General features: G+C 43.6%; 1 protein-coding gene across 1 annotated transcript; it reads right to left on the bottom strand.

Moving 5' to 3' along the window:
• Positions 1 to 281: 281 nt before the first annotated feature.
• Positions 282 to 23,551, bottom strand: KRT7 (keratin 7). The gene is made up of 9 exons (XM_056798180.1): positions 23,083 to 23,551; positions 18,802 to 19,013; positions 16,345 to 16,405; positions 14,508 to 14,603; positions 11,533 to 11,697; positions 10,260 to 10,385; positions 9,040 to 9,260; positions 5,221 to 5,255; positions 282 to 754 (listed from the first exon to the last, which is right to left on the bottom strand). Exons 1-9 carry the CDS (start codon positions 23,437 to 23,439, stop codon positions 594 to 596), a joined length of 1,434 nt encoding a protein of 477 aa, XP_056654158.1. The 5' UTR covers positions 23,440 to 23,551; the 3' UTR covers positions 282 to 593.
• Positions 23,552 to 24,022: the final 471 nt, after the last annotated feature.

Raw genomic sequence — 24,022 nt, forward strand, 5'->3', positions numbered from 1 at the left:
TATATCTCCCCTAGCAACTAGCTCAGTGTTCTTCCCAAAGTTAGTATTTAGTAACCATTTATTGAATTAATTCCATTAGGAATGGAGGCCAAGATTAGAAAATAGAATGTGAAATGTATGAGCCACGAGTCATCAAAGGTTGGATTCTCTCCATATTCCCTAGAGTACTTTTGTTTAGAAAACATTAATATTGATGCTAATATCCCAAACATCCCACATCTAGACCCTTGGCATCCCTCTAGCACCCCTCTAAGATCAGAACACAAGACATAGGCAGTAAGTCCTCCTGAGCAGAACAACTTTATTAAGAGGTTTTGTTTTCTTTTGTTTTATTTTCAGATACTCCCCATGTGTCCCGAGACATGAATCTCTACTTTCTCGCCTGCTATATAGTGGTGAAGGAAAATGGGGTGAGGGGAGGGGAGTATGGAACAAGGGAAAGAACCCATCTACTGACCCATCTTCTCCTTATCTCTTTCCTCACTATAGCTCCAGAGAGAGGAGGCAGATCAAAAGGTGAATTAGGAAACATGGGGAATATCTCTTTTCTTTCTCGACATTACTCCTTCTTCAAGCCTCAGTTGTTCCTAAGCTCAGTTTTTGATGTTCCTTCGGTTGGAAGATGTGGTCCTGATAGAATAAGTCTTCAAGTTCGCAGATCCAGCTCCACTGGAGAAACCGAGGGCATTGGTGCCCATTGTTCCAGAGAAGTTCACTCCACTGCCTAGATTTCCCCCAACTGAATTCAACACAGCTAAAGAGGAGAGAGAAGAAAGGCCAGCATTATCACCACCCCATGATCTGAATTGTGCTTTATTTAGATATTCTCAGTACTAGTACCAGGAACCAGGTCAAAATACACATTTTGGAATAGTTGTGGACTTCTTTCATATAAGGTCTCCCTCTTTCTTTAACATCTAATCATTGGGAGTGGGTCTATTGAATATCAACTAAAAAAGGGTTCTGGTTAGTCCAAGAACTGTAAAATGGAGATTTGAACCCTGGACTTCAATCCCCAGAAGTCCTTGGTACTTCCCAGAATTCCCTGTAATCTCACCTGAGTGTGAGAACAAAATTTAGTATTTAAAGGGCTCTCTGCCTCCCAAGCTCTCTCTTCTTCTGCTTCTAAGCACACTACTTGGCATACAAGACGTAGTAAGTGGATTGTGAATGGGCTAATCAGCCCTAGGCACATGCTTTTCTTATTTTGTATTTTCTCATTTCCTTGATTTCTAATAATCTTTAATAAACCTCATAAAATATAATATTTTTATCAGTGGAGGCTAATTTAATTTTTACAGAACTAAAGGATAGGAGCAAAGGGAATAGGAAGTTATTTGGCAATCCTCCTAGGGCAAAGGAGCACACATTTATCCTGATTCTTATGGAGTGCTTTCCATTTTTGTTCTTCTCTGGGAAAAGAGCAGCAGCCTTTTCTGTTTCTTTAATGCTTCATATCTGCCTACTTCTAGTGTACCTTGAGCCCAACACAATTCAGCCTAAAATGTCAGGGCTAATGAGGATCTCGAAGGTCTGTGAGAAGTCACAGCGATCCCATGTGAGATATTGGACAATCCACAGAATTTCATTCTATGGTCTCCTGAAAGCCCAGAATAAGAATGTTCAAAATTTATATCAAGAAATAACCATTTGGCAAAAAAAAATTGGAAAATGAGGGGAAGTCCTTCAATTGGGGAATGTCTGAACAAATTGTGGTATCTGTTGGTGATGGAATACTATCATGCTATAAGGAATAATGAACTGGACAAATTCCATGTGAACTGGAACAACCTCCAGGAACTGATGCAAAGTGAAAGGAGCAGAACCAGAAAAACAATGTACACAGAGACTGATACATTGTGGTACAATCATTTGTAATGAACTTCTCTACTAGCAGCAATGCAATGATCCAAAATGTTTCTGAGGGACTTATGAGAAAGAATGCTATCCACATCCAGAGAAAGAACTGTGGGAGCAGAAACACAGAAGAAAAACAACTGCTTGATCACAAGGGTTGATGGGGATAGGGTTAGGGGTGTAGACTCTAAACAATCACCCTAGTGCAAATATCAATAATATGGAAATGGGTTCTGATCAATAACACATGTAAAACCCAGTGTAATTGCACATCAGCTATGGGAGGGGGTTGGAGGAGGGGAAGGAAAGAATATGAATCATGTAACCATGGAAAAAAATTTCTTAAGTAATCAATAAAATTAAATTTAAAAAATAAATAACCATAAATTCCCCAAATGACAAATGGTCAAAGGAAATGTACAGGAAATTTTGAGAAGAAATTAAATCTATCAATAATCACATTAAAAAATGCTCTCAATTACTATTGATTAGGGAAATGCAAATTAGAGCAGCTCTGAGAGATACCACCTCACACCTATCAGACAAACATGACAGCAAAAGAAAATGACAAATGCTAGAAGGGATATAGAAAAATAGGGACAGTAATGCACTGTTGGTAAAGTTGTGATCTGTTCCAATATTCTGAAAACAATTTGGAACCATATCCAAAGGACTAGAAAACTATGCACACCCTTTGACCCAGTAATACCACTACTAGATCTAAATCCCAAAGAGATCAAAGAAAGAGGGAAAGGATGTATATGTGCAAAAATATTTAAAGCGGCTCTTTTGGTGGTGATAAAGAACTGGAAATTGAGGCGATACCCATCAATTGGGAAATGGTTGAACAAGTTGTGGTATATTATTGTGATGAAACACTATTGTGCGATAAGAAATATAGTTCCAGAAAAATCTTCGAAGTCATATAAAGTGATGCAAAGTGAAGTGAGCAAAACCAGGAGAGCATTGTATGCAGTAACAGCAATAATGTAATGATGATCAAATGTGAAAGATCTGATGCTCTGATCAAGACAAAGATCCAATGCAACTTATTCCAAAGAACTCGTACTGAAAAATGCAAAGAGAAAACTGATGAACTCTGAATGCAGATTGAAGCAGACTTTTTTACTTTCCTTATTTTTCTTGGCTTTTTCTGTGTATTTTCTTTCGCAACAGTTAATATGGAATGTTTTGTATGGCTTTACATGTACAATCAATATTATATCGTTTGCCTTCTCAAAAGCGGGCTGAGAGGTGGAGGGAAAGAGAGAATTTAGAACTCAGATTTTTAAAAATGAATGTTAAAATTTTTTAAGTAATTGGGCAAAAATTTTTTTAATTTAGAGAGAACCATAGAGATGTTAAGAAATAGATTCTAAGTGGTACACGATGGCAGTATGTCTTTAAGAATTGTGGAACGTGCTCAGTGTGCTCAAATCAAAGTGCTACCAATTCTTGCTACATGCTTGGATGGCAAGTCCTCAGAGCTAATGAGTATAGACTTAAACGCTCAAAGGAGACAGTAAGAATATAAGCAATATCCTAGTGGTGTGACCATTTCAGGGGGTTTCAGTCATAGCCTGGGTAAATACTCTCGGAGGAAATGGTTTGGGCAGGAATTTAAAAGTTTAAAACCACAGCCAGCCATCCTCCAAGAGATCCACAACACGAGCATCTTAATCACATATTACTGACCATGCTGGGGACCATAAGATCTAGGTAGGAAGCTCAGCAGAATCAACGAGTGCATACATTTTGAATGTGTGCACATAGTGCTACATGAATAATGCCATGGGATTGACATCATAGCTCTTAGAGACTGGGGAAGGACCACAATGGTGCACTTATTTGTGCATTAGCGTCTCAGAAAGTGGAGTCAGACATGGAAAAGTCAATTAATACATTCCTGGAAGGAGGCTACTCACTTTAAATTCACACAGAAGAAGCCTGCAATGGTGTGTATGATGATCAGGCTTGGAACTCCAGCAAAGGGATAGACTTATGCTAAGAAACCCTGGTGTGCAAGGAATGCACTAAGTAGCAAGTTGTCCTATGTCAAGTAGTTGAAAGACTGGATGGACTGTTTGCCAGTCAACAAAATAATCCTAGAGAGCACCTAGATCCCTACAAAGACAATGCATCATTACCACCCATTGCCCTTTGGAGGTTTCATTTCATTCATTCATTCATTCATTCATTCATTCATTCATTCATTGATTCAGTTCAGCCAAGGAGGCTCCAAAAAAAGGGGCTAGCCCAGTTGCATGTAGATTGCTTGAGATGGATAAATACTGAAGATGACTCAGATGAAGAGGAAACTTCATTTTGGTACCTGCCGGAGTGTCAATGAAGGCAATTACATGAGTCCCACCCTGAGGACTTCTGGTCAAACAGGGTAAGGCAGGAGGGTGGAAAGGTGAAGCTGACATTGGAAACCGCCATTGTACTCTTTCATGCTTCCAGATATGGAATAGAAACTGTAGATGGGGCTTGGAGACAGTGATTAATGAATGGGTTAGGCTATATAAACAAGCTCAAGTCAATGATTGCACAAGGATGTGGAACATCAGTAGATCATGGAAGAAGAATCAAGACTATTGGGGAGGTGGATGGTTCAGTGGATTAAGAGTCAGACCCAGGGGGCAGCTGGATAGCTCAGTGGATTGAGAGCCAGGCCAAGAAACAGGAGATTCTAGGTTAAAATCTGACCTCAGACATTTCCCAGCTGTGTGACCCTGGGCAAGTCACAAGATGAAAGGTGAGGGTTTAAAAAAAAGACTATTTGGCCAGGAAAAAGTCACAGTCACAGACCTAGAATGAGAAAGAAGCTAACAACGTTTTCTTAGGATGCACTGGGTATGATAGGTAGGCAGATAACGGCCATTGTTGGAATGCAGATAATGTGCACTCTATAAGCAGTCACAACAGATGTAGTGTGTTACATTTGACCTATATATTGCTGCATGGGACACATCTTCTCTATATACTAATTGCACAAATGATGTTTTTGCATCATGGCCTGAATTTGTTTATTGCATGCACCTCTGGTAGACCTAGAGTGGGGAAGAGATCTACCCAAGGCCATTTGAGCTTCCTTTTTTCTTTTCTTTTCTTTTTTTTACCTACTATGACCTGATAACTGGGGTATCTACCTAGTTAGCTCCTTGTGCCAGCAGAAGGGACCAAGAAAAAGAGACTAAAGAGTTAAGACAATGTTCCAGATCATTTCAGTCAAAGCCCTAGCCCTAAAAAGGATTATCCACATCCCAGTTCCATGTTCCACTGGGGAGACCCAGGACACCTGAGGTGTTTCACCCTAGACCCCTGTGTTTTGAGTTTCAACTCCAAAAACTAAGGACTTACAGATATTGACAGCTCCAACTCCATCTCCAGTCAACCTACAATTAAAAAGAAGGAGCAGTGGTTAGAGCCTATAGTCTTCCAAGGCTTAGGTCCCACTTGAGCCTAGACTTGGAGGCTCTTCCTTCTGTGGCTTACTCCAGTCTTCTTGCCTGAAGCTTAGAGTGCACATCTTCTTCCTTCTTTTCCTTTCAAGACCCATTTCAAGCACTAAAACCTTCCTCCACTGATCTCTGTATCCTCAAACTAAAAATGATTTCTCCTTTGACAATGATTTATATTATTGTACATTGTATCTCATATTTCACCTCCGCTTTGTATCAGCTCCACCTACCACAAAGCCTGACACATACATAGTAAGCATTTAATAATTGTTGAATGAAAAAAAAAGAAGAAATGAATTTTCCCACCTATAGCAGCCTTGCTCACCACCCCTTTCTCTTCTTCTCCCATCACTGAGGGTTCTACCAAGTTTGTTTCCTGGACCTCAAACATCCTCCCCTGGCATTAATAAACCAGCTCCATGCTCCCTTCCTAACTCATTTGCCCTCAGGCTCCATCCCTTCCATATTTCCCCATTCCCCACATCCATCTACTCCACTGTGGAAGCAGGTTGAACTTGGAGTCACTAGGTTTTGAACAGTGTATAACCCAGTGGAATTGCGCGTCAGCTCTGGGAGTGGGGAGAGAAGAGGATGGGAAAGATCATGAATCGGGTAACTAGGGGAAATTGTTCTAAATAAATAAATTCATGAACTTGGAGTCAGGAGACTTGGATTCTTCTAGTCCTGGTCCTTGCTGCTCCTTTGTTGGGTGACATCTGGCAAGCACTAAATAGCTTCTCTACTCAACTGTCGGTAATGAAGAAAGCATTTTAGGGACGCCATAGAAAGAACTCACCATAGAAACATGAGCACTCAACGTTACTGTTTATTATTGTCTTTCCTAGACCTGGTTGCTTGGCCCTTCTCTCCCCCATCAGACTCTCAAGTTCTCAGTGGGCCCTCAACCATTGGAACCCTCCTCCTTCTGGCTTGCCCATTGCTCTTTATCTGGACAGGGTTTTCTCTGCACCTCATCCAGGAAGAAGGAAGGAATCGGCTAACATGATGTGGATGAGGGGGAGGGAGAGGAAGGAGAAGGGTCAGCCTGTATGATTTTTGCAGATGTTATGAAGATTAAAAATTCATTCATGCCAGCTGCCTATTTGTATTGTGACTCATGCTCCATTATAAAGGAGCCGTTGGCCTTGGGGCCTCGATGGCTTTGTCTGTTGAAGAGTAAATAGTTACTAAGAGAGAACCTAGCTTGCCCCACCCTCTAGATTCTTTGCAGCCAAGAAAGAAAATCACTGAGAAAAAATTGTGGGGATGGGGGCTTTTTATGAAGGGAAATACTAAATGACCACAGTCAAGTCCTTAAAAAGGGCATCTTGTTGTGGTGGGGTCCTTCTTCCTCCAAGAATAGAACACTGTGTTGAGTTAGAACAAAAGCCTTAGGCCACTGATTCATTTTAAGAAGTTACTCTATGTCCTCACTTCCTTTAGCTGTAAAATGTGGGCTCTCTGCTTCACTATCTTGAAAGTTTCTTTCAGCTCGAAGACTCTCATAAGTTAGAGTTTGGAGGTTGGGGCATTTTAGAAAAAAAGCAGCCACAGAAAGAAGGAGGTTCTGGATTCAAATCTAGCCTCAGGCATTTCCTAGCTATGTGACCCTGGGCAAGTCACTTAATGCCCCCTAGCCCCTACCTTAGAACTAATAAAATATTGACTATAAGACCAAAGTTAAGAATTTTTAAAAAAGAAACCAGGCTACAGGATAGATTCTGGGAAGTAGCAGCATTAAAAAGGACAAGATATCCTGAACATTCCCATTCTTTTTTCAAGAGAGGATGGCTTCTAATTCCTGTAAGGGGAGGAGGAAGGGAAAGGATTCTTCTGTGACCATCAGATCAGTTGCTAGTCTGGTTGTTCCCTTTTCCCAGAGGCAGTTGGGACTTTAATCTCTTCCTCTTCTTGGGAACATTTTCATGCTTTAAGTCATACATGTAGGACTCTGAGTCCATCTCCAAAGAGGCTAGAACTATAACCAAGACACTCCCTTTTCAATTTCAACCTCCCTTCATACACACCTCATTTTACCACTGTTGGCAATGGTCCTTTCTAAAATGTTTCACTGCTCCATCCCTACCAGTCTTTCACAGGGTCATTTATTTATCCTTCCACACCCATAATCCCACCCTATTTCCCACTCTCTCCCTCCTCCCCCAAAAGGTAGTAACTACTCCCAGTCCTGACTTTCTCTGATAATAGTTCATAAAATCATATTTAAATCAAGATTTAGACCTAGAAAAGACCTTAGGAGTGTAGTCAGGTAACATGCATTCAAATGCTGGCTATGCTGTTTGTGTACCATCCCCACCTCCCCTACCCCTCAGATAATTTTAAATAAGTCATTTAACTTTTCTGCCTCAGTTTCCTCATATGTAAAATTAAGAGGTTGGAATAGATGGTCTCTAAGATTTCTTTACAGCTCTAAATTATCCTGTGGTATGATCCTATGATCATATAGCCTAATCTCTTCACTTGAAAGATGAGTAAACTGAAGCACAAAATGGTAATAATGAATGCCTTACATTTGTATAGCATCTTATTCTTTTCAAAGTACAGTGGAAAGATTATCAGGCTGAAGGTCCTGTATTCAAATCTGACCTCAACCACTTCCTAGTTGTATGACCCTGGGCAAGCCACTTAATTCCTATTGCCTAGTCCTTACTGCTCTCTTGCCTTAGAACCAATTCACATTATTGATTCTAAGACAGGAAGTAAAGGTTATTTTTAAAAAAATAAGTCATCATGTTGGAGTGTGAGGACCTAGCTCCCAGTTCTAGTTCTGCCACTGATTATCTCGATGACCTTGGTCCTCACTAAAAAAGAAAAGAAATAAAATTTCTTACCAAGCCCATTCAGATGGTGCTGCTCCCTTGTCTTTAGATCTGAAGATCTATAACCCCATAATTTAGCCTTTGATTATATTTTGCTTTGCCATCTAATTATGTTTTTGGTCTAAGCCTTGTCTTCCCAGCCAAAACCCTTAGCGACTGGAGTGAAGGGATAAACAAAGAGGCAGTGTAATATCCTGAAAAACACATTGACCTTAGAACAAAAAGACTCAAGTACAAATTAAATCCTGGATCTACTACTTACTTTATGTGGAGCCTTTTATTATATTTGTCACTTAACCTCCCAGAGTCTGTTTGCTCATCTGTAAAACGGGGACAATAGTAGTTACACTATAACCTACCTAATGGAGTTTTTGTGAGATCTAGATGAGATAATGTAAGAAAAATACGGCTTTAAATCTTAAAATTCAACATTCTGCCAGTAATCTACATGCATTTGGTCTTTGCTGATGCCTTTGATCATCCTTACAGCCCAATGTTGGCTTTCAGTATATCAGAGTTGTTCCTACCTTATTGTTTTGCTCACTCTATTCTTTCTACCTTTAATGAATCATCCACTCATTTATTTCATAAACATTTATTGAGGGAGTCTTCCACCCTCCTCTCTGTTTGGCTAATCCCTTCTCATCTGTTGAAGATCAGGTACTTCTGGATAATCAGAGCTTTTGAAAATGGAATAGCCTGCCTATGTGTGATGAACTCCCCATCACTGGAAGCATCCATCCCACCTTTCAGTAACATCCAGTATGGCAGTGCTTCCTAAGAGTCTGGGGCTTGATTAACTGATCCCAACAGGTCCGCACAGGAGACCTCACCTCCCTCTCACCTGCCACCCCAGCCCCCAGTGCCACAATGCCCACCTGCTCTCCTCGCCCTCCAGCAGTTTCCTATAGGTGGTGATCTCAATGTCCAGGGCCAGCTTGACATTGAGCAGGTCCTGGTATTCACGCAGCTGCCGAGCCATGTCTTGTTTGCTTCTTTGCAGGGCAATCTCCAGTTCCTCCTGCTTGGCCCGGGCATCCTTGAGAGCCAGCTCTCCACGTTCTTCAGCCTCTGCAATGGAGGCCTCTAGTTTTGCCCGCTGCACAGGAAAAGGGGATAAGTGTAAGCGAAAGGTGAAGAGGAAAGCAAGGGAAATTTAAGGCAATGAGGTCTATAAAGAAGATTGTCTGCCTATATCTAGCTGTCTGTCTGTCTATCCATCTACCTACTTATCTATTTATATATCCATCTACCCACCAATCAATCTATCTATTTCTATATCTATCTGACTATCTATCTATCATAGCTGTAGATTGAGATTGATGAGAGCTAGCATAGATAGGCAGAGATAGATAAATTGATACACCCAAATGCACCTAGTATTTATACAGAACTTTAAAGTTTACAAAGTACTTTACGAATATTTCTCATCATCAAAATTACTAGGCATGGTTCTGTCCAACATGTCCAGCTGTGCCTCTGTCTTCTTACTTCAGTGTTTCATACTTCAGATAGAAGCTAAACTCCAGGGAGGAAGGTAGTCCCTTCTGTACATCTTATAGCAATTCCAGGCAGAAATGGTTCCCCCTCCCTCTCTCTCTCTCTCTCTCTCTCTCTCTCTCTCTCTCTCTCTCTCTCTCTCTCTCTCTCTCTCTCTCTCTCTCTCTCTCTCTCTTTCTCTTTCTCTCTCCCTCTCTCTCTCTCCCTCTCCCTCTCTCTCTCCCTCTCTCTCTCCCTCTCTCTGTCTGTCTGTCTGTCTGTCTGTCTCTCTAATGGTCCAAAATCCTTATAATTCTTTACAAGGCCTTACCCTCATGGTTAAAATAAAGTTGGGGAGGGTATATAGTAGAAAAGTCCTGTGAATGGGTGAAAGGATTGTGCTAATTATTTAGGGAATGCTTATAGGGTTGTGTGAGATAAGAAATATTGGCAATGGGTAGTTTCTGAAGAGGTGGAGGAAGATCAGAGTTGGCACAGTTTTCATAAATGCTGAAAATCTACTCTTCCCACAATGCCTGCCAATTTTCATTCTTTTAGGAGTCAAAATATTAGCTATTTAGAGCTTGCTAGTCATGGTAGGGAAGGGCCCCCACACTACCTGGTTCTTGACATTTTCAATCTCAGCCTGCAACCGCTGGATGGCTCTGTTCATCTCAGAGATCTCATTTCGTGTACTTCGAAGGTCATCACTATGCTTCCCAGCCTGGGCCTGGAGAGTCTCAAACTAGAAGGAAGAGACAAAAGAACTTGTGATTAATGAGACTGAATGATTCATTCACAGGGCCAAGAAGGAGTCCCTCAGTTTACCTGCTCAGCCACACACACACACACTGTCCCCAACAATCCCCCATCCACCATAAAGCCTTTGTCTAGTATAGCCTCATTTCCCATCACCTGCTGAAGTGCTACCCAGACTTCAAAGCTCAGTACAAACTTAGCTCCTCCCTGAAGTCTTCCCAAAGCCCCCTTTCAGGAATGCTCTCTTCTCTCTAAATTCACATGACATTTCATTTTGTAATCTAAAAGACAATAATAATGATAATAATAGCTAGCATTTATAGAATGCAACTACTATGTGCCAGGCACTGTGCTAAGCATTTTTCAAATATTATCTGGCTCTCACAACAACCCTGGGAGGTGGATATTATTATCTCCATTTTAAAGTTGAGGAAACTAAGTCAAACAAAGGTTAAGTGATTTATCCAAGGTCACACTGCTAAAAAGGACAAAACCTGAACCTGTTTTTTAATACTTACAGGAGACTCCTTACTACTGAGGAAATTCCCTCTTCCAACACAGACCATCTCTACTATAGTCTTAGACAGTTGACTAGAGTCATTTGCCCAGGGTCACACAACCAGTGACAGGCCTTCTCATCTCCAAAGTGGGCACTCTATCTACCAGGCCATATTGTATTTGGAGTATATACTATTCTGTATTATAGGTATCTATTTGTCTCTGCATTTTCCTCCAATAAGATCCTCTTTCCATGACTTATCATGGAAAGGACTAGACATTTGGGGTTAAGTGACAAGGTTACACAGCTAGGAAGAGTCTGAGGGCAGATTTGAACCCAGGACTTCTCTGGTGCTCTATCCACTGTGCAATCTAGCTGCCTTATCCATTATATTTCTAGTAAGGATCTTTGCTGCATCCCCAAGAAGAGGAAATACTGTGACACTGTATACTGTGTATAGAGGATTCCTGTTTGGGGCTGACTGGTATCCTCGGAAGGCTCTGGCATCTTCAACCTTGAAGGACAGGCATTTGTCTATCTGAACTGAACTAAAGAGGTCAGGGGAATTGCTAGAATGACCCCTGCAGGGCCTTGCCAGGTGAAAGATTTGGACTAATCCCAAAGCCCCATTCACCTTAGTCTGGTACCAGGATTCAGCTTCAGCCCGGCTGCGGTTGGCAATGTCCTCATACTGAGCTTTGACTTCATCAATGATGCTATCCAGGTCCAGGTTCCGTCTATTGTCCATGGAGATGACCACAGAAGTGTCTGAGATCTGATTCTGCAGCTCATTCAGTTCCTGTAAAAATTTGGGCAGTCACAGGCAAGGTCCCAAAGCTATTCCCAGATTTCCTAAGCCCATGGGCCAAAGTTAAGAGGAAGAATTAAGAAGAAGGCAACAAAGGAAAGGCAACAAACGAGACAATAAGAGATGAAGATAACCCAAAAAGAGACTGAGAGAGATGTCAAGAGATGAGGGAGACACAAGTGAAATAATGAGACAGAGAGATGAAAATACCCAGAGATACTGAGAGAGAAGTGAAGAAAGAGAGGGGACAGATACTGAGAAACATTGAAAGAGAAATGGAGGTGACAGGGATAGTCATACTATAACACTTTAAAACCTCCTGGGGGCAGCTGGGTAGCTCAGTGGATTGAGAGCCAGCCCTAGAGACGGGAGGTCCTAGGTTCAAATCTGGCCTCAGCCATTTCCCAGCTGTGTGACCCTGGGCAAGTCACTTGACCCCCATTGCCTAGCCCTTCCACTCTTCTGCCTTGGAGCCAATACACAGTATTGACTCCAAGATGGAAGGTAAGGGTTTAAAAAAAAAAACCTCCAAAGTGTTACATATTATTTCCTTTGAAACTCATAATAATCATATGTAGCAAGCACTATGGGTATTATGACCCCATTTTATAGAGGAGGAAAAGTGGACACCAGTTAAAGATGAGGCCCAGAATGATTAAGTGACCTGTCTGGTTGGAGGTAAAATTAGAACCCAGGTCTTCCTGATCCTAAGTGTAGCACAACACCAAAACAGATACTGCAAGAGACAAACATAGAGACCAAAAGAGACATGAGATAAATAGAGATACCTAAAGATACAAGGAGGCTTGGAGGCCAAAATTGATGGGAGAGAAACAAAGATACAAACACATAGACACAGAGGGTCTTGTCAACACATTCACGAATTAAGGTCCCGCTTGTATTTCAACTGTAAAGAACATAAAATAATAAAAAGTGTGATATAAATAATATAAATGTATTATATAATATATTTGTAACATACATATATTTAAGTATAACCATATGAACATATAAAAATATAAATAAATATTAAAATAATATATTATTACAATGGGCTGGGTCGGAACAATGTCATGATGTGTGATTCCTACAGACTGGTTGAAATTTAGACACAGCAGACTCTAATGGAGGCTGGAAACTAGAGACCAAAACCAATGTGTAAATTGCTAATGAAAGTATTAACTGAATTATAACTTGCCCCAAGAGCTACAAGCCTATTCTCCACACCTCCATCAAGACCCCCAAAGGACAGTCCAGTTGATGCTATGGAGTGTCCGCAGCTCCACAGGAAAAAATAATGAATAAAAAGAGTGAAGAGCATGAGGACTGATGAGAAGGGATGAGTGTGCGGCTAGCAGGTAGTATGTGGGAAAGAATCAGCAAAAATGATGACAGGAGAGAGGAATATGAACCAATAATGGGTCTATCTAAGACCTTCGAGAACCCTTATTGACCTCATACTTCACATGAAATGGTTGTTCCATGTATGAACCCAATGAACCCATTCCATGCCTGTTAGACCCACCTTTAACCTGCCTTTGAGCCCCCACACATATTGGGAAGCTGGAACAGCTTCCCAACTTCCCCTCAATCCAGGCCTATTACTCTGTACTTTCAAATACTATCCCACATCCCGCCCCCACTTGCCTCCCCTCATAGCCCTTTTCACATTTCCCCTTCCCTCTCCCATATGACTTTAGAGGCATCCATAATTGCCCCTACCCGGTCCCTTTATTCCCTCCTATGTTCTCAATACCAATATCTAACACCACATATAAAACCATGAGATCAAAATGGTGACCGTACGTGTAGCCCATAGACGTCTGACTGGAGCTACCCACTTGCTGGCCCATTTCCTTATTTATTCTTCCAAAGATCTAGGAAGGAATTTCAGGTATTTGATGAAGTACCTAAGGAATATGCTCTGCTATTTAACCATAGACCAATAGAAATGCATGGTTTCTCTCAATTATCTCCAAGCCTCCACATATTTATAAGTAACCCAGCGAATAAACCAGAAAAACCACTTTTCACGTCTGCTTTCTCTCTGCATGTGCCTCTCTCAGCTCCGGGAATCTTAGAGGAACATCAGGGCTCCTGGCTATCTAAGAGCAGAATCACCAACAAAAGAGGTAGGGAGAGTTCAAACATTTAGCATCTGTAGACGACACTAAAACCATGACCACTGCTAAGAGAAATCTCACTCAAGGCTCCTTAAGGTTTTCTTCTGCATGGGACAAGTTACTTATTTCTCCCAAAGTACCTCTTGAGTCCTCAGAGATCACAGATAACTCATTCACAATCTCAGGCAGGAAGTGCTCCTGGTCCTTTCTCTACGTGCTTCACAAAATGTCTTTTAGCCATGATTGTTAAATCATTCTAGAATTACAAGTAAAACTCTAAGTTCCCAAGAATGCTTTCCTTCTTAAAGCTACAGTAATCGTATCCCTACTCGCTGTGGGAAGGGTTCCTGGAGATGGTGTCACATAGGATTGGAAGTTAGAAAGTATCTAGTCCTTTCACTCCACAGAAGAGAGGACTGAGATGAGTGGTACATGGCCATGGTCACAAAGAATCAGGATTGGCACCTGAATTTCTCCAAATTGATACTTCTTTAGGCTGCTTTATAGAAGTGCAGAGGGAAGGGGGGAGGAAAAGAAGGTGGAATGAAGGGGAGAAAGGAGGAAGAGAGATCATCAGAAGACCCTCCAGAAGTATCTGGTTAGATGTCTTCCTGCCCAGAGGCAGAGGCTGTAAGTAGTCTTCGGATGCTAAGAATCTCAGATCCTAGAAGTCCTCACCATTTCATAAAGGGTTCTCAGGAAGTTGATCTCATCCATCAGAGCATCGACCTTGGCGTCAAGTTCTACCTTGGTCATATAGGCACTGTCCACGTCCTGGAATGGCAGAAAAAGGGAGATACCATGAATTCACCAGACTACAAGCAGCCACCTGGAACAACTCACACCCAAATGACTAGCCATGCACTTTCATTTGCTGAACTGTTACTTAAATCCATATCTTGTACATGTCCCTTTGCTTGAAGACAAGCTGTGGAGGCCACCAGTCTCCAGTGTAACCATGTGCTACTGAATGTTCTTAATTATAGAGATGTTATGATGTAAGATGACAGTATCAAGAGCTGGAAGGGAGCACTGAGGTCATATAGTGAACCCCCTACCAGAGGTCACACAGATAGTAAGCAGCAGAGCCATGATTGAAATCCAGATCTCCTGAATCCAGTCCCAGAATTCTCTCTATCTTTACCACCATACATACTTGATCGATGATCTTAAAACTTGGTCTTATTGGCTAAGATATCTTGAACCTCCACACCTGGCATCTAGCTCCTTCCTAAAGTTCAAGTTGGAATTAGACTCCCACTTCCACCCCGGACCAGCTTCATGATCTTAAGCAAGTTTCTTTTCCTCTCTGAATCTATTTTCTTATCTGTAAAAATGGTTTAAAATAAGCCTTATCTTGATGTCTCCACAGAGGTGTTAAATGAAGTACCTTACAAATGCCCTGTATCATTAATTGCCATGGTAAGTGTTAAGATTACTATTGTGTGTGCTATATATCCTTTCTTCCATGTGGAGATGAGGATTCTGGACCCACCACCCTTGGGACTCAAGCTTTGTGTGGTTTCTCCATCAGCAAACATGAGTGTGTGTTGAGCCAGCTACACTCTCTGAAGAGTACTCCTTCACTTGTAGGGTACTTGGCCAAGACTAGTAGTGCAGCCCACAGTATAAAATAGCATCCTGATCCACCAAGGCCTGGAAACCATGACCTCTGAGTCATTCCCACCCTGCCCTACCCCCACCAGACTATCGGTCTTGGGGATGACATTGTTGGTCCTAGTCATGAAGTTTTACAGATATAACGTCCTTGGAAAGGAAAGTCCTTGGAGATAATCACTTTACAAAAGAGGAAGCCAGCTGTGCTAGAGAGAAAGCCACTAGTACAAGGCCACAGAGCAAATTAGTGGCAGAAGCAGAAAGAAAATGAGGTCACCTTAGGCACATAATTCACACTTACATAGTATCTTGAGGTTTATTAGATGCCTTCCTCACAATAACCAAATGAGGTAGGCACTACTACAAGGCAGGCAGGCAGTTAATAAACATTTATTAAATACCTACTGTGTACCAATGCTAAGCACTGGGAATCTAAAGAAAGGCAAAAGATAGCCCTTGCTCTCAAGAACTTCCCAGGCTAATGGGGAGACTAACAGCAAACAAAATGTATATAGGGCAAATTGGAGAAAATCAATGAGGAAAGGAGTGGTATTAAAGAGGCTTCAGAAAGACATATTTAATCTAACAAGCACCTAATAAATGCCTACTATATAAAAGATATGTTGACAATTGTTGTGGATCCAAAACCAAAATCACTTCAACCTTCAAGGAATTTATTCTACTTACTTTGTCCCCAATTTCACTTCTAAGGAAATAGCCACATCAGAAACACCAGGAGCTGAGCAGACCTACTACAAACTCCCACCATGTCCAGAACTCTTCCCACTATACCTCACTGCTACTCTAAATGAACCTTTTTTCCCATAATCCCAACTACATGGCCAAGACACATGGTGGCCCATATTTCTGATCACCCTTGCTTCTGCCCACCACTCACCTTCTTCAGCATCACAAATTCATTCTCTGCGGCTGTGCGCTTATTGATTTCATCTTCATATCTGATAATAGAAAGGAAAGAACAAGGTGAAAAGGAAGCTCTTTGTTCTACCCCACTAGCAACCCTAAAGCAAAGGTAATCTGCTGATCCAGATGTCCAATGATTTCTTTGGAAAATCAGCTCATCTTCCCCCACCTTTATCCCCTCCAAGTCCTAGGGCCTGCCAGAGTCTAAAAGAAATGCGATCTCCCAGGTCCCTGTGTATGTTTCTCTGCAACTCTGTATAGAGCAAGGGGTACTCCAAATTTGGGATCCATAGATACCAGGATAGACAGGATCACAAAAGTGAATTAACTTTGTCTCACTGAGTTCAATTGGGAAATGGGTAGAAAATTTCAAGAGAAAAGAGGGATATTACTCTAATACAGTGTTTTTGTAATTGTCAAGATCTCAGGGATCAAATGGGATTGCAGCTAAGGGAGCATCATGGCAACCACCAAGAAGGATCTTGGGATTTAGAACCAGAAAGGATTTGAATTTGCTAATGGGGAAACTGAGGTTCAGTGAGAATAATGAGTCATTCACACATCCAGGTTTCCCTTTACCCCTCCCTTGCCTTTGAAATCAGCTTCAATGCCCAGAGGGAGACCAAGGAGGCAAAGAAAACAGCTGTTTGGTAGTGGCAAAAAAGAAGAGTAGGTCTCCTCCCAGCCCTCTAGGTTCTTTCCCCACCAGCCTTTCCTTTCTCCATTTTTAAATAAGTGGATCAAAGAGAGGGGATGGGGAAGGTGGTGCAGAGCAGTGAAATTCATCAAATTAAGAGGACTTGGGTCCAGTGCTCAGAATCCCCAGAGCCTTAGTCATCCCCTCTTCTTTTCTCTCTAGCACCTGTCTCCCCTGACCTGCTCTGAGGATTAGGGATGTTGACTTTTCTCTAGGAGGGATGGGAGGGACACTACACCTAGCCAGAAGGCACTGTTTGCTCTCCATAATGATCTAGGCTAGTTCTTCTCCCTCATTTATCTAGTCCCTCTCCAATCTGGCCCTATACTCCCCTATGTCAGGAAGTCCACCTATACTGTCTACCCCTCTCTCCTAGGACCTTTACCCCTGGGGGGACCCTTACTAGGGCAGATTCTCTGATGCCTGCAGCACCCACAAAAGTGAGCCAGGGTTAGCTCCACCCCAGCACTCAAGCTATGATTTCCAGTAGAAGTAGACACAGCAGCTGCCAGCCAGGCTCTCTTTAGCAACCCTAACCTTCTCTGCCTTAGTGTCTTCATTTTGGGTGTTTCCTATTGGACTGAGTCCTCTTACTCCCTTGACAATCTGGTCCCTTAAGAGAATAGGAATTAGAAATGGGAGGGAATTTAAGACAAGGACACAGAGACCCAGAGGGGTTGGAACTTTTCCACCTCTGAATTTAAGTCCTCTGACTCCAAATTCAGCACTCCTCTCACTCTACCACACTGCCTCTTCTCCAGTAGTCCTTTATTCTGCATCCCCACAGAGGAAAGTCACCATGCTTAATTTGTATTTGGCTGCATTTTGTTTTGAAGGATTTGTTCTGCCTGGATCAGTCCTGCTAGACAAAGGCCCCTTTTCTTCTCCCATCTCTCTCCCTTTCAAGAATAACTCAGAGAAGTATAAATAGAAGAGAAGACTAGAAGAATAGCTCATCCCTGGTGTGATTATGCTAGCCTCTGCCTAAGAAAGGAGAGCATCTGCTTTCCACTTTGATCACCAAAGAGACTCAGAAAGTGGTCCAGCAGTGGGGCGGGGCCAGAGAGGGGATGAAGGGAAGACTCAAGACTTGTCAATGAAGGCCTTGGTAGCAGAGAAGAGTCCTTAACCAAGCAGCTCCAACCTGCCACTCCAGAGGTTCCAACAAAAGGAGGCCCACCTAAGCCTGCTAGGTGACAGATGGAGGCTGGGCAGCCTAGCAGCTGGGATATTTACCCAAGGAGATATAGAGGGAAGTATAATAGCTACCTTTCAGCATTTAAAAGGCTATTGTGGGAAGAAGGAATTCGACTTTGCCCCAGTGTGCAAAAAGAACTGGGAGCAGTGAATGAAGGGAGCAAATTTTGGGAAAACCATCCTGGCAATTAGAACTGTCCAACAATTGAGTGAGTTCCACCAGACCCTGGGCTACCATTTGTCAAGGTATTGGGTTCAAGTTGAACAGGACTAGTCTTCCTGGAACTGAGATTTTATGAGTCTTTCTCAGCATTTTTGGGAAGGAAAGGGGAGATAATAAGGGCTACATGATCTACGGAGGAAATTCTACAGTAACTGTAGCCTGCAAGGAAATTTGGAAGTCCCTGGTTTTGCAGGAGAGATTCATCAACTCTGAAGACAAGAGAAAGACTGTATCCACAGCAGGATTTCCACAGAGGGTCCAGATCCTCCCCAATCCCTCCCCCCATCCCACCCCAGCCCTTCCCATTGTGTTACTTTGTCTTAAAGTCTTCAACCACATCCTGCATGTTTTTCAGCTCGCTCTCCAGGCGGCCCCTGTCTCCTTGCAGGCCATCCAGCTGCCGCCTCAGGTTGGCGATATGGGCTTCAAAGATGGATGGAAGGCTGCTGCCTTTGGATGACTTTTGCTCTTGGAGAAGGCTCCACTTGGTCTCAAGCATCTTGTTCTGCTGCTCCAGGAAACGTACCTGAAATTCCCAAGAAAGAGGCAGATAAGAGAGTAGGTGGGGAAGCCAGGTACAAAAGCCAATAGGGTGTTGGGTTTGAGTTCAAATTCAACTTCAAATGCTTTCTAGCTGTGGGACCCTAGGCAGGTCACATAATCTTTGGCTTGGTTTCTTCTTGACTATAAAATTGAATCAACTGGGGAAGGAAATAGAAAAACACTTCCAGAATTTTTGCCAAGAAAACCCCACATGGGGCAGCTGGGTAGCTCAGTGGATTGAGAGCCAGGCCTAGAGATGGGAGATCCTAGGTTCAAATCTGGCCTCAAACACTTCCTAACTGTGTGACCCTGGGCAAGTCACTTGACCCCCATTGCCTAGCCCTTACCACTCTTCTGCCTTGGAGCCAATACACAGTATTGACTCCAAGATGGAAGGTAAGGGTTTTAATAAAAAATTTTTAAAAAAGAAAGAAAGAAAACCCCACAGAAGTCATGAAGGGTTGAATATGACTGGACAACTCAACAACAACTACAACAGAGAGTCTGGGTACCTAGAAAGAACATAGATGAGCATTCAGAAATCTCTTACCTGAAGAGGCAACCTGGCATAATGAATAGAAAGTTGGCCTTGGAGCTAGGAAGATCTAGAAGTCCTGCCTCTGGCACATACCAGCTGTGTGACCCTGGGCAAGTCACTTATACTCTCCATGTTCTGAACACCTCTCTCTGACTATAAGCTATTGAGCATCATCATTTGGGAGTTCCCTACACTGATGAAATCAAAGGGCCAGTCTCTATTCCCCAAATCGCAGAAAATTCCTTGAGAGAAGGCTGGACTTTCCTTTTCTCCACATTATCCCATAGAGGAATACTTCTCAGATGTCCAAACCACAACCTTTCCTTCTACCTAGTATGATTTTATAGGTCCCTCCTCCAAGGCAAGCCTGCCTTAACTTAGCATCTCCTCTAACTCTTCCACCTTTTAACACTTGACCCTCCATAACTCTGTTACCTCAGTGGGGGTTAAGTGACTTGCTCAGGGTCACATAGCCAGGAAGTGTCTGAGGTCATCCCAGGACTTCCCATTGCTAGACCTGGCTCTCATTCCATTGAGCCACCTAGCTGAACCCTCCGATCCCCCCAAAAAAAATCACTATTCATATTCTCTTTGACTCTGCCTGTCCTTCTCATGCCCAAGACAGGGCTCTTTAATTGATCGATCAGAAAGTTTTTATCATCATGATTATTATTATTGCTATTACTATCACTAATAGCTTACCTTTCTATTGTACTTTCCTCAAAATGACTTTGCAGGGTCAGCTGTACAAGTGTTATTATCCCTATTTGCAGAGGGGTAAACTGAGACCTAGAGGAATTAAGTGATCTGCCTAAAGCAGTGATGGGCAACCTTTTGAGCTTGGTGTGTCAAAATTCACCAAAAAAAAAGAGCATAACTCCGGTGGTGTGTCACTTCAAGAAAAAAACATCCTTCTCAGCATGCGGCCCCATACTTCTCTATATGCAGCCACATGCAGCTGTGTGTCATCGAAAATGGCTACGTGGGTCAGTGCTGGTGTGTGTACCATAGGTTCACCATCATGAGCCTAAAGTCTTCTAGTGAAGAAGCTGAACTCAGATTTTATGACTCCAAGACCACTGCTCTTTCTACTACACTGTGGACACCATTATAACAATGTTGTTGTTTTTGTTCAGTCATTTCTGACTCTTCTTGATCCTGTGCACTATAGCACACCAATACCATCCATGGGGTTTTCTTGGCAAAGATACTAGAGTGGTTTTCCATTTTCTTCTCCAGCTCGTTTTACCAATGGGAAACTGAGGCAAATGAAGTGAAGTGACTTTCTTAGGGTCACACAGCTAGTAAGTGTCTCAGGACTTCCTGACTCTATCCACTGAGTCATCTAGCTACCCTTATAATAATAATAATAATAATTAATAACAATATCTCTATAGTACTTGAAGGTTTTTAAAGGAGCACTTCCGTTACTAGCAGTATTTACCTTATAAGGCTAGTGCATTAGTATCCCCATTTTACAGACACAGAACTGAAGATCATACTACTGGTAAGTAGAACAAGAACTTCAGCCCAGTGCTTTGGCCATGCCTTGGGCTGTGCATCACAGGAGAATTCAGAAGGAGAATGAGGCCAAGCCTCTGCTCCCAGCCTACTTGGGGAGGCAAGACTAACAACAAAGGCAGCATGTGCCAAGAGTCTGGCAAATGCAAGCTTCCTGGAGAAGCTGGAATCTGATCTGGGCCCTGGGTAGAAAGAGGAATCAGGCAAACAATGAGGAAGTGAGAGGTCCAGGGTCAGTGACTGAGCAGTTTCAGGTAGAATAGAGGATTCCTGTAGAAAAGACTAGAGAAATAAGGGTGGGAAAGGGCAGGACCTCAAATGCCAGAAAATCTGGGTGAGGGGGACAAAGGGACCAGTGTACAATATCAGCCATTTAATGAATATTTCTTTTGTGTCTAGTATGTGCCCAGGACTGTGCTGAGGATTCAAGTAAAAGGCAAACCCAGCTCATGCAAAGCTATCTCCATGATAAATTGGTAACAATCTACCAAGGGCAGGCAGTAAAATGAAGAGGGAGTGGGAAAGGCTTCCCTGTAGAAGCTGGGATTTTAGCTGGGACTTGAAGGAAGTCAGAGAAGCCAGGAGATGAGAATGAGGACGTGAAATGATCCAGAGCTGCTCCCACCGACCAAGATCCTGGCCCCTCCTCTCCTATCCCAGCTCTCTTTGTACCCCTCCCAGTCTAACCTGGACTTCCTCTGCCTTTCTGGCACAGGTCATTTGGAGGGAGGAGAGAGACAAGGAAAATCAATCATCGGATCAGAGCTAGAAGGTATTTCAGGGGCCATCTGACCCAGCTGTCTCATTTTAGAGATGAGAAACTGAGACTGAAAAGGGAACAAGTGACTAGGACAAGGTCATAAAGACAAAAACAGTAGAGGCAAAGTTCGAATTCAGGTCTGGTGATTACAAAGCCAGCACTCTATTATACCATACATAATGCCCACAGAATAATGATCACTCACATTTTCATGCTGAAGGTGACCAAAGCAGTTGCCTCCCAAAAGCTCCAGGAGGGAAGGAGTACAAGCATTACTAACCCCATTTTACAGAGGAATAAACGGAAACTCAGAATTACTGAATTATGGGGGTCTTTTAGGTAGCCTCAGAGCCAAGACTTGGACCCACAATGCCTTGTTCGGAACCCGATGTTCTTTCCACTGTTGAATATGAGAGCCTGAAAATCACCTGAGATTCCACCATCTACTACAACATCTGTGTCTGGTTTGACCCCTCTTAGTCACCGGCAGCTGGAAGAGGGGACAAGCAGAGAAGCCCCTGACCAAGCTAACTATTCTGTCCAATGAAATAAGCGTGCATTACCTGAGCAAAGCAAGAAGGAAGGTGAAATGGTTTCTGCCTTCATCGAGCTGACACTCTAGTGGAATCACTTCTCCGCCTTGCTCAGAGAAGCCCTCCTATTCTCTCACCTCCTGAGGAAGGAGAAGCTCATCTCTTCCCAGGCTAATGAGAAAGTCAGAACGTCCGTAACACAGATAGAGTTCTAGTACTAAATGAGATGAAGGGGGCTGGGGTGGAGAGACAGGAAGGGGGGTTTAAGAGCAAGTCAGGGGGCAGCAAGGTAGCACAATGGACAGAGTGCCAAGCCTGAAGGCAGAAGGACCTGGGTTCAAATTTGGCTTCCAATAACTTTCTAGTTGTGTGACCCTGGATGAGTCACTTAAATTCCAATTGCCAGGGCTGGAACCGATTTATACAATATTGATCCTAGATGAAAGGTAAAGGTTTAAAAAAGAAAAAAGAAAGGTTTGGTCCACCTTTGCAAGGCTCTGTAATCGCCGTGCCCTTAGAAAAGAGAAAGAAGGGTGGCTGGATCCCATGTCCACTGGCCCCCTCCCTCCTCCTGCTCCCCATCTTGGGGACACTGATCTCTATCAGTTGGGGGGGGGGGCGCCAAGGGGTGGTTGCAGGGAAAGAGAGGAGGAGGGAGGGAGGGAAAGACCCTGAACGCTGCAGCCCGCCCCTTTCTTACCTTGTCAATAAAAGAGGCGAACTTGTTGTTGAGGGTCTTGATCTGCTCGCGCTCCTCCTTGCGCACCTGCTGGATCTGGGGGTCGATCTCCACATTGAGGGGGGCCAGCAGGCTCTGGTTAATGGTCACCTCATGGATGCCGGCGCCTTTCACTCCAAAGCCTCCCCCTGAGCGGAACCCCACAGACACCCGGGGCCTCCCCGAGCCCAAGCCGTAGAGGCTGCTGCTCCCGAAGGCCCCCATATGGCTGGCGGAGCCGCCCCTGGAGGCCCCTGAGCTCAGCAGCCCCTGGGCCCCCCGGCGAGGGAAGGCTGCGGAGCGGGAGCTGAAGGTCTGGGCGCTAAACTGGACAGACATGCTGGGCAGAGAGGAGGTTCTGGCTGGCGGCTGCGCTGGCCTGGGCACTCCTGGACAAGGCTGGGTGAAACGGGGGTGCTGAGCCCTTGGGAATCCCACCCTCCAAGAGCTGGCCCCTTTTATCCGTTAGGAGTGGGGCTGGACCTGCCCCAAGCCAGCTGGAGAGATCAGCTTACAGCAGGTAGGTGGGCGGGGTTGGCTGGTGGCCACCTTTCTCCACCTGCCAGGAACCTCCCCAGAGACCGGGCCACCTTTGCCTGAGGAACTGACTGGGGGATGGGGCCGGGGGCGGGGCCGGCAGTCACCGTCCTGCCCAGCCCTGGGCCACCATCGCCACTACCTAACCCCGAGTTCCCAGAAAGGACGATCTGGGAAGAGAAGACACTGACCAAGCCATCTGGGACCGAGGAAATGGCACCTCCACCCAGGACACAGCCAGAGGCCAAGGGGGCCTGATAGCTCTAAGGGGGTGGGGAAGGGCCAGTGAGGAACCAGCCGGAGCAGAGAAAAGCCTACTTAACCCCTCTGGTCTTGGGCATCTATAAGATGGGGAATGTGGAGGCAATGACCCTCAAGGTCCTCC

The sequence above is a fragment of the Monodelphis domestica genome, chromosome 5 (assembly GCF_027887165.1).
Source record: "Monodelphis domestica isolate mMonDom1 chromosome 5, mMonDom1.pri, whole genome shotgun sequence".
In the NCBI taxonomy this organism is placed as follows: Eukaryota; Metazoa; Chordata; class Mammalia; order Didelphimorphia; family Didelphidae; genus Monodelphis; species Monodelphis domestica.

Bases quoted from the DNA above. Each gene is read 5' to 3' on its own strand.
- KRT7 (XM_056798180.1), bottom strand. From the start codon at position 23,439: ATGTCTGTCCAGTTTAGCGCCCAGACCTTCAGCTCCCGCTCCGCAGCC. The intron at 11,698-14,507 runs GTGAGGACTTCT...AAATTTTTACAG, and splicing joins TGAGAACCCTTTATGAAATG to GAACTGAATGAGCTGCAGAA. The intron at 10,386-11,532 runs GTGAATGGGGCT...TCTTCCTTCTAG, and splicing joins AATCCTGGTACCAGACTAAG to TTTGAGACTCTCCAGGCCCA.